This window comes from Streptopelia decaocto (genome assembly GCF_964273445.1).
Source record: "Streptopelia decaocto genome assembly, chromosome: 2".
Lineage (NCBI taxonomy): Eukaryota > Metazoa > Chordata > Aves > Columbiformes > Columbidae > Streptopelia > Streptopelia decaocto.
In genome coordinates this window covers 19,157,022-19,172,626 of record NC_138655.1, presented here as the reverse complement: position 1 = coordinate 19,172,626, position 15,605 = coordinate 19,157,022, and the positions used below count along the sequence as shown (strand labels likewise).

General features: G+C 47.4%; 1 protein-coding gene across 1 annotated transcript; it reads right to left on the bottom strand.

Moving 5' to 3' along the window:
• Positions 1–7,783: 7,783 nt before the first annotated feature.
• Positions 7,784–9,754, bottom strand: LOC309436102 (syntabulin-like; the record flags this gene model as incomplete). The annotated part of the gene is made up of 1 exon (XM_082044998.1): positions 7,784–9,754. One exon carries the CDS (start codon positions 9,752–9,754, stop codon positions 8,678–8,680), a length of 1,077 nt encoding a protein of 358 aa, XP_081901124.1. The 3' UTR covers positions 7,784–8,677.
• Between the last annotated feature and the right edge of the window lie 5,851 nt (positions 9,755–15,605).

Genomic DNA, 15,605 nt, shown 5'->3' with positions numbered 1-15,605 from the left:
AAGTGTTTAATATGCTTGTCATATTGCTTAAAATCTAGCACAAGTCAACCGATTTGACAGCACTTTTCAGATAGAGGTCCTTGAGAAACGTTAAATTTTGAAATACATGTTAGAAGGCAACCAATGTGTCAGCAAGGCTGTGGATGTTGTGTACTTAGACTTCAGTAAGGCCTTTGACACCGTATCCCACAGCATTCTCCTGCAGAAGCTGGCAGCTCCGTCTGGATGGGTGTACTCTGCGATGGATAAAAAACTGGCTGGAGGGCCAGGCCCAAAGAGTTGTGGCCGGTCAGGAGTGATGTTCCCTGGGGCTCAGTATTGGGGCCAGTTGTATATAATCTCTTTATCAATGATCTGGATGAGGGGATTGAGGGCACCCTTAGTCAGTTTGCAGATGACACTAAATTGGGTGGGAATCTTGATCTGCTGGAGGGTAGGAAGGCCATACAGAGGGATCTGGACCAGCTGGATCGTTGGGCTGAGACCAATTGTATGAGGTTTAACAAGGCCAAGTGCCAGGTTCTGCACTTGGGTCACAACAACCCCAGGCAGCGCTACAGGCTCAGGGAAGAGTGGCTGGACAGCTGTCTGGAGGAAAAGGATCTGGGGGTGTTGATTGACAGCTGGCTGAACATGAGCCAGCAGTGTGCCCAGGTGGTGAAAAAGGCCAACAGCATCCTGGCTTGTGTCAGAAATAGCGTGGCCAGCAGGACTAGAGAAGTGATGGTGCCCTTGTACTCGGCACTGGTGAGGCCCCACTGAAAAAGGTTATTAGGAAGGCGCTGGAGAGAGACTCGAACTCTCGTGGGTTACTCTGAGCAGTATTTATTGTAGAAGATTCGCAGGAACAGCAGGCTTGGATCACCTCCTCAGAGAGTGACAATCATACAGCAATATAGCTAGTCATTATATAGGGTTCTAACAGGTATTATGCAACTAAGCAAAATTTATCACTGTCTATCACTATTGATGTCTTCAGGTTCCTTCCGTCCCAGTGGTCTTCATGTTTCACTTCTTTCTTCATGTTCCACTTCAGCAAGTACCGAACGGAAAGTCCTCGGTTGCAGGGCTAGCTTTGAAGTTCTACCTCCCTCATTTGTTATCCATAGTTCATCAATCTAGTACAAAAATCAGCAAACCTAAGAATAGCATTTATCAATGTCTAAGGATACAAAGCAAGCATAAGGTAACCATGCTCGTGGTTCTGGGAAAGGGCTGTGCAGGAGACAAGGCTGAGACTTGCAGCCTTAGCAGCACAGCTTATAACACTGATATAGGCCTAAAATCCTAATTTCCTATTTTCCTATAACACCCACCTTGGATCCTGTGTTCAGTTTTGGGCCCTTCATCATTAGAAGAACATTGAAATACTAGAGAGAGTGCAGAGGAGACAACAAAGCTGGTGAGGGGCCTGGAGCACGAGTCTGATGAGGAGCAGCTGAGGGAACTGGGGCTGTTCAGCCTGGAGAAAAGGAGGCTGAGGGGAGACCTTATTGCTGTCTGCAGCTGCCTGAAAGGAGGTTGTAGCATGGAGGGGGTTGGTCTCTTCTCCCAAGTAACAAGAGACAGGACGAGAGGAAATGGCCTCAAGTTGTGCCAGGAGAGGTTTAGGTTGGATATTAGGAAAAAATTCTTCATGGAAAGGGTTGTTGGGCCTTGGAACAGGCTGCCCAGGGAAGTGGTGGAGTCACCATGTCTGGAGGTGTTTAAAAGACGTTTAGATGAGGTTCTTAGGGACATGGTTTAGTGCCTGAGATAGGCTATGGTGGGACTCAGTGATCCTGAGGCTTTCTTCCAGCCCAAATGATTCTTTAGTTCTCTGTGTTGCAGCAGTCTCACAAGGCCGGCCCACTGGCCTGCAGGAGCCCATGCAGGCTGGAGGGTGCGGAAGAGCAAGTTACCACCAGAGAATGCAAGGTGGCCATCTTTGTGAACTCTGGGGACTATGTTATAGCAAATTGTCTGTTAGATTTCTCTTCCTTTATATAATGCTTAATGAGCCCTCCTGAATCTTTGTTGCAAACGCAAGTAGTTCAGAACTCGGGCATCACAGGGACATGAAGGTTCTGTGAGTCACCTCTGTAAGCACCACTGTGTATCACCCTCGCGAGTGCTGTAGATGCTCCCCACATGATGGCCAGTTATGCCTCCTCCCTGGTGGCTCACTAATCAACCCCTTCTTCCCAAAAGCTTCAGAGCAATTCACGGCATTGTGTGGTTTCGCTAGGCCGCCTCGTCTCTGGGTTGCACCGGGAAATATCGCACTTGTTTTGCTGGAGCGGAAAACCAGAGGCCAGTGAGGTTTAAATGGTTAGAGGTGGTGAAAGGTTGTGTGAAGCCAGAAAAACCCTACTGGCTCATCTGTTGGGTAGTGTTGCCCTCTGATTTATGCACAGATCTCAAGTTTTGGACATGGAGAATATGGGCTTTGATGGTCACAGTGGCATCTCAGTGTGTGCACTGAAATTGCACCACTCTCGGCTGGGTTAAACAAGGCCTTCCGGACTTCTGTTAAACGCCCGGAAGACTCATGCTGTACCGGGAGTGCAGAAGGGAGAAGTAACAAGCTCCCAGAAGATCGCATTTGGTTATAGATGAGGTCACTTGAATCTGTGAAAGCAGCGTGGGTGCGGCAGAGTGGGCAGCAGGTTACTCTTTAAGGAACTAAGCGAAGCCTCCAAGTCATCTGCCCTTGTCCTTACAGAGGACTTCAACTTGCCAGATGTCAACTGGGAATGCCACACAGCTTGCACCAACAGGTCCAGAAGATTCCTGAAGCATCTGGATGATAAGTTCTTGATACAGGTACTAAGGTAACTGATCGGGAAAGGTGCCTTCCTAGATTTGCTACTCACTGAGAGAGAGAGTGTTGTGGGAGAAGTGGCAATTGGTGGCTCCCTTGGCCACAGCAACCACAAAGCAATCAGGTTTAAAATCTGTGCTAATAGGAGGAAAGCTGTCAGCAAGACCTTAACACTAGATATGAGGAGGGCAGAGAAGTACTTAGTAAGATTTCCTGGGAAGAAGCTTCTGAAGGTGTTGGGGTCCAACCGTGTTGGTTGCTTTCTAAGTACCACCTACTAAGAGCACAGGACCAGGCCGTTCCAAAATTCTGAAAATCTAGCGTGTGAGGCAGAAAGCCAGTTTGGTTGAGCAGGGATCTTCCTGAAATACAGTGAAAAAAGAAATTACACGGTCAGGCAACGTGGGAGGACTACAGAGATGCTGCTCGCCATTGTAGGGAGGAAATTTGCGTAGCCAAAACTCAACTAGAATTGAAGCTGGACAGTACTGTGAAGGACAATCAAAAGGCTTTTCTAAATATGTTAATGGCAAAAGGCGAACTAGAAATAGCATTGGCCCATTACTTGATAAGCATGGTCACCGTATAAACAGGGACATAGACAAAGCTGAGATGTTTAATGCTTTCTTTGCCTTGGTCTTCAACACTGATGATTGACTTGGGGGCCCCCAAAACCCTGAGGTATAAAAATATGGCTCTGAGAATGATAAACTCCCAATCAATCTGGAACTTTACATGAGAGAGCAACTACAATATATTAAGTATTGTCCAGACATGGATGAGGAGCGAGTTGAGAGTCTGTGGGTGAGAATTAAGGGGCAGGCTGGCAGGGGAGATACTGTTGTGGGTGTCTATTAGAGGCCACCAGATCAGGGTGAGGAAGTTGACGAGGCCTTCTACAGACAGCTGGGAGCAGCCTCACAGTCACTGGCCCTGGTTGTGGTGGGGGATTTTAACTTCCCTGATGTTTGCTGGAAGGACTACTCGGCCAGCCAGCCACAGTCTGGGAGGTTCCTCCCGTGCCTTGACGATAACTTTCTGATGCAAATGGTGGATGAGCCAACTAAGAGAGAAGCACTGCTGGGTCTCATCCTCACTAACAAGGAGGGTCTGGTTGAAGTGGTAAAGGTGGAGGGCTGCCTTGGTTGCAGCGACCATGAGATAGTGGAGTTCAGGATCTCATGTGGCAGGAACAGAATAGCAAGCAGAATTGCAACCCTGGACTTCAGCAGGGTGAACTTTGGCCTTTTCCAACAATTGCTAAGGGAAATCGCATGGGCAAGGCTGCTTGAAGGTAAAGGGGCCCAAGAGAGTTGGTTAGTGTTCAGGGACTGCTTCTACCAGGCACAAGATCACAAGCATCCCGACACATAAGAAGTCAAGGAAGGGAGCCAGGAGACCTGCGTGGTTAAACAGGGAGCTGCTGGGTAAGCTCAAGTGGAAGAGGAGAGATATAGATCATGGAAGGAGGGACTGGCCACCTGGGAAGAATATAAGGCTGTTGTCATAGGGTGTAGGGAGGCAACTAGGAAAGCTAAGGCCTCCTTAGAATTAAATGTTGTGAGAGAGATCAAAGACAATAGAAAGAGCTTTTTCCAATATGTGGCAGATCAAACTAACACCAGAGGCAATGTAGGCCCACTGATGAATGAGGTGGGTGCCCTGGTGACAGAAGATCCAGAGAAGGCAGAGTTACTGAATGCCTTCTTTGTCTCTGTCTACTCTGCCGGAGGCTGTCCTGAGGAGCCCTGTACTCCTGAGGCCCCAGAGGAAGGCAGGACAATGCAGTAGTTTGCCTCGATGGATGAGGACCGGGTTAGAGAGCAATCTGGACATCCATAAATCCATGGGTCCGGATGGGATCTTACCTGCAGGTGCTGAGTGAGCTGGCTGAAGTCATTGCTGGACCGCTCTCCATCATCTTTGGGAAATGGGAGAGGTGCCTGACAACTGAAGGAAAGCACATGTCCCTCCAGTCTTCAAAAAGGGCAAGAGGGAGGACCCGGGTAACTATAGACCGGTCAGCCTCACCTCCATCCCTGGGAAACTGACGGAATGACTTATCCTTGGTGCCATCTCAAGGCATATCAAGGATAAGAGGGTCATTAGGGGCAGTCAACGTGGCTTCACCAAGGGGAAGTCGTGCTTGACCAACCTCATTGACTTTTATGAGGACATAACCAGGTGGATAGATGATGGCAAAGCAGTGGATGTGGTCTATCTTGATTTCAGTGAAGCATTTGACAGAGTCTCCCACAGCATCCTTACAGCTAAACTGAGGAAGTGTGGACTGGATGATCAAGTAGTGAGGTGGACTGCGAACTGGCTGAAGGGAAGAAGCTGTACTGCCATCCAGCGAGACCTGGACAGGCTGGAGAGTTGGGCAGGGAAAAATTGAATGAAATATAACAAGGGAAAGTGTAGAGTCCTGCATCTGGGTAGGAACAACCCCAAGTTCCATTATAAGTTGGGGAATGACCTATTAGAGAGCAGTGTAGGGGAAAGGGACCTGTGGGTCCTGGTGGACAGCAGGATGACCATGAGCCAGCACTGTGCCCTTGTGGCCAGGAAGGCCAATGGCATCTGGGGGTGTATTAGAAGGGGAGTGGTTAGTAGGTCAAGAGAGGTTCTCCTTCCCCTCTGCTCTGCCCTGGTGAGACCACATCTGGAATATTGTGTCCAGTTCTGGGCCCCTCAGTTCCAGAAGGACAGGGAACTGCTGGAGAGAGTCCAGCGCAGGGCAACGAGGATGATTAAGGGAGTGGAGCATCTCCCTTACGAGGAAAGGCTGAGGGAGCTGGGTCTCTTTAGCTTGGAGAAGAGGAGACTGAGGGGTGACCTTATTAATGTTTACAAATATATAAAGGGTGAGTGTCACGAGGATGAAGCCAGGCTCTTCTCGGTGACAACCAATGATAAGACAAGGGGCAATGGATACAAACTGGAACACAGGAGGTTCCACTTAAATATGAGAAGAAACTTCTTCTCAGTGAGGGTAGCAGAGCACTGGAACAGGCTGCCCAGGGAGGTTGTGGAGTCTCCTTCTCTGGAGACATTCAAAACCCGCCTGGACACATTCCTGTGTAACCTCATCTAGGTGTTCCTGCTCCGGCAGGGGGATTGGACTAGATGATCTTTCAAGGTCCCTTCCAATTCCTAACATTCTGTGATTCTGTGATTCTGTAACTTGTACGGGATCTGCCAGCTAGAGCCCTACAAGTTGATGGGGCCTGATGGGATTCATCCAAGGGTACTTTAAGAGCTGGCTGATGTCATAGCAAGACTTATCTCCATGACTTTTCAACGCCCCTGGGAATCTGAAGAGGTCCCAGATGACTGGATGCTGGCAAATGTTGTCCCAAACTATAAGAAGGGCAGCAGGGATGACCCTGGCAACTGCAGGTCTATCGGCCTCACTTCTGTTCCTGGAAAAATCATGGAGAAGATTGTTCCGGGAGTTATTGAAAAACATCTGATGACAATGCAGTCATTGGTCCCAGCCAGCAGGGGTTCATGAGGGGAAAGTCCTGCTTGACCAATTCAATTAATTTAATTAACCAAGGCTACCCATTTAGTTGACCAAGGGAAGCCTGTCTATGTGATCTTTTTGGATTTCAGTAAAGCCTTTGATACTGTCTCTCACAGTATCCTCCTGGACAAGATGTCCAGCATGCAGCTGGATAAACACACACTGCATTGGTGACCAATTGGCTGATGGGCCAGGCTCAAAGGGTTGTAGTAAATGGGGTTATGTCAGGCTGGTGACCAGTCACTAGTGGGGTTCCACATGGATCCATCTTTGGGCCATAACTCTTCAATGTCTTCATAAATGACTTGGATGCAGGACTTGAAGGAATGCTAAGTAAGCTCGCCAATGACAAACTGGGAGGAGCAGTTGACACTCTCAAGGGCAGAGAGGCCCTGCAGAGGGATCTGGACAAATTAGAGAACTGGGCCATCACCAACTGCATGAAGTTTAACAAGTTCAAGTGTCAAATTTTGCACCTGGGACACAGCAACCCTGGCTGCACATACAGACTGGGGGATGAGATGCTGGAAAGCAGCTCTGTGGAGAAGGATTTGGGGGTTCTGGTCAACGGCAAGTTGAACATGAGCCAACAGTGTCCCTGGCAGCCAAGAGGGCAACCGTGTCCTGGGTGCATCCAGCACAGCATGGCCAGCCGGGCAGGGAGGTGATTGTCCCGCTCTGCTCTGCACTGGTGCGGCCTCACCTGGAGCACTGTGTGCAGGTCTGGGAGCCACAGGATAAAAAGGATATAAAGCTACTGAAGTGTCCAGAAGAGGACTACGAGGTTGGTGAAGAGTTTGGAGGTGAAGCCCTATGAGGAGCAGTTAAAGTCACTTAGTTTGTTCAGCCTGGAGGAGACTGAGGGGAAACCTCATTATGGCTACAGCTTCCTCACAAGGGGAGGAGGAGGGGCAGGTGCTGATCTCTTCTCTCTGGTGACCACTGACAGAACCCAAGGAAATGTCAGGAAGATGTGCCAGGGGAGCTTTAGGTTGGACATTAGGAAAAGGTTCTTCACCCAGAGGGTGCTGGAGCACTGGAACAGGCTCCCCAGGGAGGTGTCACAGCCCCAAGCCTGACAGTGTTCAAGAAGAGACTGGACAACAGCTTCAGACACACGGTGTGAACTGTGGGGTTGTCCTGTGCAGGGACATGAGCTGGACTTGATGATCCTCGTGGGTCCCTTCCAACTCAGGACATTCTATGATTCTATGATGCATTTATCTGGCTGAGTGCTTACGCTTGGAGCTGTACTCAGGTGTTCTCAGTCTAACTTTTCTCCAGGTCCTGATGGTTCCTATGCCCTGATCCAGTGCCTCTTCCCTCCTGTGCAGCCTGTGTCTGACAGGTCCACTGGACAGAGGTATTTTTAATAGCTTTGCTACAATAAAACGCTCACACATGTTTAACACTTTTAACATGCTTTACTGAACTTGTGATTATAAAGGTAATTTACAATAAAACAATTAAATAAACAATAAGTTAAAACACAATAACATATATATATATAATTTCAAACGGCTTGAATAACTACCAGGTTCAAATACATTAAAACTTTAAAACAACATCAATATTTCAAGTGTATCCACGCCTATACTTAAAACATTTCAAGACTTCCCAACAACGTACATTTTTGGTTACAGTCCCCGTGTGTGCACAAGACTGGTGAAATGCTCAAGCAGTTGTATGATTGAGAAGAGCACCACACAAGACAGGCACGAATGATGTAGTGGAAGCTGCCTGGGGGTATGGGGCTTGCCTCTAAATTGAATCAACACTTCAGACAACAAACAGAAAGCGCTAGCATGCGTTTGGCGTACATGTGGGAACAAGTCTCTGTGTCACTTACTTAACGCTATAGTTTCACAGATGTTGTAGTCTGGTGCTGCCTGAAGAAATAGCTCACGATCCTCTGGCCGTGGCTCCCGGCACATCTCACACCCTTGAGCTGGTGCAAAGCACTTAAAATTTGCTCAGGGAAACTGAGCTTAACTCAGCAAACAAACACAAAAGAGTGCTCGCTGTAATTCTTTATTTCCCCATCATCTTCATTCTGCAGATGTGCTGGTAGCAGAAAGATACCAAACCAGGGAAAGGACACAGTGCCTGGGAGCAGGAGACCTAATTCTTTAGGCAGCAGTTAAAAACACCAGTTGAAAACACCTTGTGGGACTACAGGGTTCAGCTTTTCCATTTTGAAACAACATTCTTGAACAAATTTATAGTGCAAATCATAAAGTCAAAACCAAAATTATGAACTCTGCCAGAACAATTACAGTAATTTTTTACAACATCTCATCCTTCTTTCTGCCCCAGATAGTTGATGCCGTGGGACAGAATGGGTTTTAGGTTTTGATGTTGAAGGGAGCATGGCGTAAAGAGTGCAGGGCCACCAGGCAGCAACCACGAAGCAGTGCTCCAATGTTGTAAATGGGATCGGTTCCCCCTCGCTGGGTACTGAAAGCCCACATAAGAGTTGGTACTATAGGGGCTGCAACAGCCAGAACATCTTTCAGCAGACTGCTGCTCCAGTATGTCTTCTTTACTGCTGCCTGAGAGATGGTATTGACAAACCCAAAGGCCTCCTCCTCATCATCAGCTTCAGTAAAATCAAGTTCTTTCATGAAACGGTTTTCCTTAACTCTGTGCTCCACTTGCCTGCACGGGGACTCCATAGGAGATAAAAGGATAGCAGAGTTTGGATCAGTTGGAGTTAAATCAACTACGATGCCAGAATCACTGAAGCTTCCATGAGAAAATTCACTCAGTTCCTTCAGTGATGAAGGTGGGCTTAGCGGACAGGCATCTTGACATCTGAAGATGTTTTGAATGAGCTGCTCCATGTCTAGGCTGTATGGTACCACGTCAGTTTGGATGGCCTGTTCCACCATGAGAATGCTGCTTTTCTTCTCACCCTGGGAATAAGTTAGTTTTTCATACAGAACTTTTCCAAGCATCTCCTTATCCACAGAAGCACTAGAGGGAGCTGCATCACTCAACTCAGAAGTTGTGGTGGTCAAACTCTCTTCAGACGAGTCAGTGCCATTAGCTGTGTTCTCATTAAGAAGCAGCCCACTGTCTGCCACCTCCTCCAGAACCTGGTCCTCCATGATGAAGCTGTCTGGCATTGTGGCACACAGTGCGAATGACTTCTCCTCCGAGTCACATGTGTTCTCCAGGCACTGCTCGTCCCTCACAGAACTGTTCTGAGCCGCCTCCATGCTCTGCAGCAAGGATTCCAGTTTCTTGTTTTGAACGTTTATGTCTACGAAGTACTTCTGAATTTTTTTGTCTTTCTCAGCCATGCTGTTTTTCATGGTTTCAATAACCTGCTTGAGTTGTATAATTTCGCCTTTTGCTTCCTTCAAGGCCAGCTCTGCCTCCACACGATTACACTCCTCTTCAATCCAGTCTTCCCTCATCCGTATGTAGGTAGTTAGGGTCTGGCGGCCGGAAGATCTCGCGATGTACGGAAAGGTAGTAGCCCCTCCCTAGACAGGTAGGAATGCATGATGTAAGCAAACGGAAGTGACGTTGTAGACTCAAGGTATATAAACCTGTGTTACCTGCTAATAAAGCCCTTTTCTGCCGTCCACCAAATTGGTGTCTGCGTGCTGATGGGCCGAGCGACCAGAGTGTGGTCGCCGTGCTGTCCCTGAACCAGGTCGTCACTGCCTCCTGAGAGGCAACATCCGTACCAGCTGACCTTTGAGCTCTTCTATTTCTGTTTCCCTGTAGCAAAATGAAAATGTTGTAACACTTCTGCTGACCAGTCAGTTAAACATTCAACACGAGGCTCCGCGGCACTGGGATGGCTGTGATGCAGAGATGCTCCAAGAAGGAAGCAAGTTCCTCCATGAACCATTTGCTGCTGCCTCTGAGAGAACTGGTGGAGACATAAGTGGCTGCCACGACACTCCGGCTGATCGCTAACTGGAGTCACCGACCTCACCACACAGCCTGGTGGGCTGTGCCACAACCCTGGACATTTGGAGGCACAAGTGGTGACCTCTAGGTTAGGTCCAAGCAGTACAGCATTAACATCTCACCTACTGCCTTGCCCCTGAGGAAATGAGGAAGCGCTGCTTGGATGTGTCCCCCTTCTTGTCATATCCAGCCAGAGCCACCGCTGGGGGCTGCAGGCACCTGGTTTTCTTTGCACCCACCCAGCCCAGCGTGGGGCCAGAGGCTGCTGCCTTGCCTGGAAGCAAGTGGGGAGAGGGGGCCCCTGCATGGGATCCAGCCCTCGAGTTCCCTGGGACTCTGCCTTGGGGATCTGCTCAGACACCCCTTTGTGCCCTCTTGGGTCGTGTGGGCTGAAGAGCCAGCTCTCAGGGTGGTTTTAGTAAAAGCGACAACATCTGTTGCTGTGTAATGCCTGTTGTCACTTCTTCACTCGGCATCCATGCAAAGGGCTATTGTGAAAAAATCAATATCTAAGTAACAAAAGTACAAGCGGGCACACTGGTTTGAGGACACAAATTGGTGTTCTCTTTGGTCCGAATTTGAAATAATGGGCAATCTTGCTACTCAAAGCATTAGATTTTGTTTGTTTGTTTTTTCTGCATAGCTCTAGGCCTTATAACTGTCGTATACTCTCAGTGATTCACTTTTCAAACTTTGAGAATTGAGTGGCTTTTAGATTCTAAAATAATTGAATGAATATTACTGCCTAAGAGTAGATTAATCTGAAAGCACGATTTCAACACAATAAAAGAATAAATCTCCTAAGCCTAACTTCAGCAGACTGAAGCTCTGTCTTGATTATTTACAATAACCTATTTATTGACTGGAATTTAAGGTATGTCTGTGCTAAAAATCAGATTCTTGTTATTTAGCAATTCTTGTGTTCTTTAATTACAGACAATAGAAAATAGCAGAAAGGGAAAAAAGAGCAGCAGAACAACAATGAAAGAAAATGGAGAAAGAGGCCCAGAGGCTAATGAAAAAAGAACAAAACAAAATTGGTGTAAAACTGTCCTAACAGCAACCAGGCACCAATGGCAGTGCCAGTGAAAAAGAGAATTTCAGCTCGACAACGTACATAATGGTATTGAATTAAGTATTTCTAAGACTTCAACACACTGCTTGGTTCCAGTGCATTCTTCAGGTCATCTTGGAAGGCAGGATACTCCAAAACTATCTTGAACTACTAGTAGGTGGTTCTTAAAGGAGAAAAATCCCACAGAAAATCATGCCTTGATGGAATGATGTTTCCTGCAATAGTTCTATTCCAGCACCCTTCTTTGCAGCAAAAGTGAGCAAGGATGTTGATTGAAAGACACTCTTAAGGAACAGCTCAAGCCTGGGAAAAAAATGTAAATATTCAGTGGTGGGAAATCTACTGTATTGTCTGTGCTTACCTGAAACATGTAATTAAACAGTTTTAAAGAACCCTTTGCTTCCTGTCTCCTGATAAGGAATGTCTGCTTTTGCCTTATTACAAAAGTATCTCTAAATACTTCAGGGTTTTCCATGAGAGATCATATTGACCTGTGCAGAAGAAAATGGCTTGCTATGGATGACCTGCAGTTCTGAAAGTATTCCTGGTAGAGTATATATGGCAGAGCCCAAGTTACAGCTGAACACTAAAGTGGATTTCTTGTCACTTTGTCACTTACAGCTTCCTGTGTTATGATGTCCATGTACAACTCTGCAGTACCTACCAGCAGTGGCATCACTACACAACAGTGGTGCACGCTGGTCTTTTATTACGAAGGCTGATATTGTGAACATAGGGGAGCAATTTAATCACCCACTTGTATATTTTTATAGTGGAATTCCTCTGGGAAAAATGGGCAAGGTCAACATTCACTAGAAGATAACGGTGCCTTAATGAAGAAAAAAGTTAATGCCTGCTGGAAGGAAAGGTGGGTGGGAGGACGGGAGTCTATGTGGTTCTTTCGTCCAACTCAGAGTTTCAGTGAATACCTTCTCCATCTGTTGGGTGGATGCCATTATCCCTGAATTCAGGGGTTGTGTGGATTTCTGGTCCACTTATCTGGTTCCAGATAAATGAAGACAGCAAATTCTGTGCCTGAGACTTGTTCGCTGGATGTACAAGGCACAGTGAAGTTGTAAAAGAATGGGGGGGGGTGCTATCCACTAGATCATCTCTGCCTACAAAACCAGAATTTTTGATTAAGGTGTAAGTAGATTCTGACACAAGTTTTGCTTAAAAGATAAGTAATTGAGAAAGCAAGACGGTAAGAATTACTTTTAATGGCCTTAGTCACAGATAAAAGTTTTTAAAAGTGTTTAATATGCTTGTCATATTGCTTAAAATCTAGCACAAGTCAACCGATTTGACAGCACTTTTCAGATAGAGGTCCTTGAGAAACGTTAAATTTTGAAATACATGTTAGAAGGCAACCAATGTGTCAGCAAGGCTGTGGATGTTGTGTACTTAGACTTCAGTAAGGCCTTTGGCACCGTATCCCACAGCATTCTCCTGCAGAAGCTGGCAGCTCATGGCCTAGATGGGTGTACTCTGCGATGGATAAAGAACTGGCTGGAGGGCCAGGCCCAAAGAGTTGTGGCCGGTCAGGAGTGATGTTCCCTGGGGCTCAGTACTGGGGCCAGTTGTATATAATCTCTTTATCAATGATCTGGATGAGGGGATTGAGGGCACCCTTAGTCAGTTTGCAGATGACACTAAATTGGGTGGGAATCTTGATCTGCTGGAGGGTAGGAAGGCCATACAGAGGGATCTGGACCAGCTGGATCGTTGGGCTGAGACCAATTGTATGAGGTTTAACAAGGCCAAGTGCCAGGTTCTGCACTTGGGTCACAACAACCCCAGGCAGCGCTACAGGCTCAGGGAAGAGTGGCTGGAAAGCTGTCTGGAGGAAAAGGATCTGGGGGTGTTGATTGACAGCTGGCTGAACATGAGCCAGCAGTGTGCCCAGGTGGTGAAAAAGGCCTACAGCATCCTGGCTTGTGTCAGAAATAGCGTGGCCAGCAGGACTAGAGAAGTGATGGTGCCCTTGTACTCGGCACTGGTGAGGCCCCACTGAAAAAGGTTATTAGGAAGGCGCTGGAGAGAGACTCGAACTCTCGTGGGTTACTCTGAGCAGTATTTATTGTAGAAGATTCGCAGGAACAGCAGGCTTGGATCACCTCCTCAGAGAGTGACAATCATACAGCAATATAGCTAGTCATTATATAGGGTTCTAACAGGTATTATGCAACTAAGCAAAATTTATCCCTGTCTATCACTATTGATGTCTTCAGGTTCCTTCCGTCCCAGTGGTCTTCATGTTTCACTTCTTTCTTCATGTTCCACTTCGGCAAGTACCGAACGGAAAGTCCTCGGTTGCAGGGCTAGCTTTGAAGTTCTACCTGCCTCATTTGTTATCCATAGTTCATCAATCTAGTACAAAAATCAGCAAACCTAAGAATAGCATTTATCAATGTCTAAGGATACAAAGCAAGCATAAGGTAACCATGCTCGTGGTTCTGGGAAAGGGCTGTGCAGGAGACAAGGCTGAGACTTGCAGCCTTAGCAGCACAGCTTATAACACTGATATAGGCCTAAAATCCTAATTTCCTATTTTCCTATAACACCCACCTTGGATCCTGTGTTCAGTTTTGGGCCCCTCATCATTAGAAGGACATTGAAATACTAGAGAGAGTGCAGAGGAGACAACAAAGCTGGTGAGGGGCCTGGAGCACGAGTCTGATGAGGAGCAGCTGAGGGAACTGGGGCTGCTCAGCCTGGAGAAAAGGAGGCTGAGGGGAGACCTTATTGCTGTCTGCAACTGCCTGAAAGGAGGTTGTAGCATGGAGGGGGTTGGTCTCTTCTCCCAAGTAGCAAGTGACAGGATGAGAGGAAATGGCCTCAAGTTGTGCCAGGAGAGGTTTAGGTTGGATATTAGGAAAAAATTCTTCATGGAAAGGGTTGTTGGGCCTTGGAACAGGCTGCCCAGGGAAGTGGTGGAGTCACCATGTCTGGAGGTGTTTAAAAGACGTTTAGATGAGGTTCTTAGGGACATGATTTAGTGCCTGAGTTAGGCTATGGTGGGACTCAGTGATCCTGAGGCTTTCTTCCAGCCCAAATGATTCTTTTGTTCTCTGTGTTGCAGCAGTCTCACAAGGCCGGCCCACTGGCCTGCAGGAGCCTATGCAGGCTGGAGGGTGCGGAAGAGCAAGTTACCGCCAGAGAATGCAAGGTGGCCATCTTTGTGAACTCTGGGGACTATGTTATAGCAAATTGTCTGTTAGATTTCTCTTCCTTTATATAATGCTTAATGAGCCCTCCTGGATCTTTGTTGCAAACACAAGTAGTTCAGAACTCGGGCATCAGAGGGACATGAAGGTTCTGTGAGTCGCCTCTGTAAGCACCACTGTGTATCACCCTCGCGAGTGCTGTAGATGCTCCCCACATGATGGCCAGTTTTGCCTCCTCCCTGGTGGCTCACTAATCAACCCCTTCTTCCCAAAAGCTTCAGAGCAATTCACGGCATTGTGTGGTTTCGCTAGACCGCCTCGTCTCTGGGTTGCACCGGGAAATATCGCACTTGTTTTGCTGGAGCGGAAAACCAGAGGCCAGTGAGGTTTAAATGGTTAGAGGTGGTGAAAGGTTGTGTGAAGCCAGAAAAACCCTCCTGGCTCATCTGTTGGGTAGTGTTGCCCTCTGATTTATGCACAGATCTCAAGTTTTGGACATGGAGAATATGGGCTTTGATGGTCACAGTGGCATCTCAGCGTGCGCGCGGAAATTGCATCACTGTCAGCCGGGTTAAACAAGGCCTTCCGGACTTCTGTTAAACGCCCGGAAGACTCATGCTGTACCGGGAGTGCAGAAGGGAGAAGTAACAAGCTCCCAGAAGATCGCATTTGGTTATAGATGAGGTCACTTGAATCTGTGAAAGCAGCGTGGGTGCGGCAGAGTGGGCAGCAGGTTACTCTTTAAGGAACTAAGCGAAGCCTCCAAGTCATCTGCCCTTGTCCTTACAGAGGACTTCAACTTGCCAGATGTCAACTGGGAATGCCACACAGCTGGCACCAACAGGTCCAGAAGATTCCTGAAGCATCTGGATGATAAGTTCTTGATACAGGTACTAAGGTAACTGATCGGGAAAGGTGCCTTCCTAGATTTGCTACTCACTGAGAGAGAGAGTGTTGTGGGAGAAGTGGCAATTGGTGGCTCCCTTGGCCACAGCAACCACAAAGCAATCAGGTTTAAAATCTGTGCTAATAGGAGGAAAGCTGTCAGCAAGACCTTAACACTAGATATGAGGAGGGCAGAGAAGTACTTAGTAAGATTTCCTG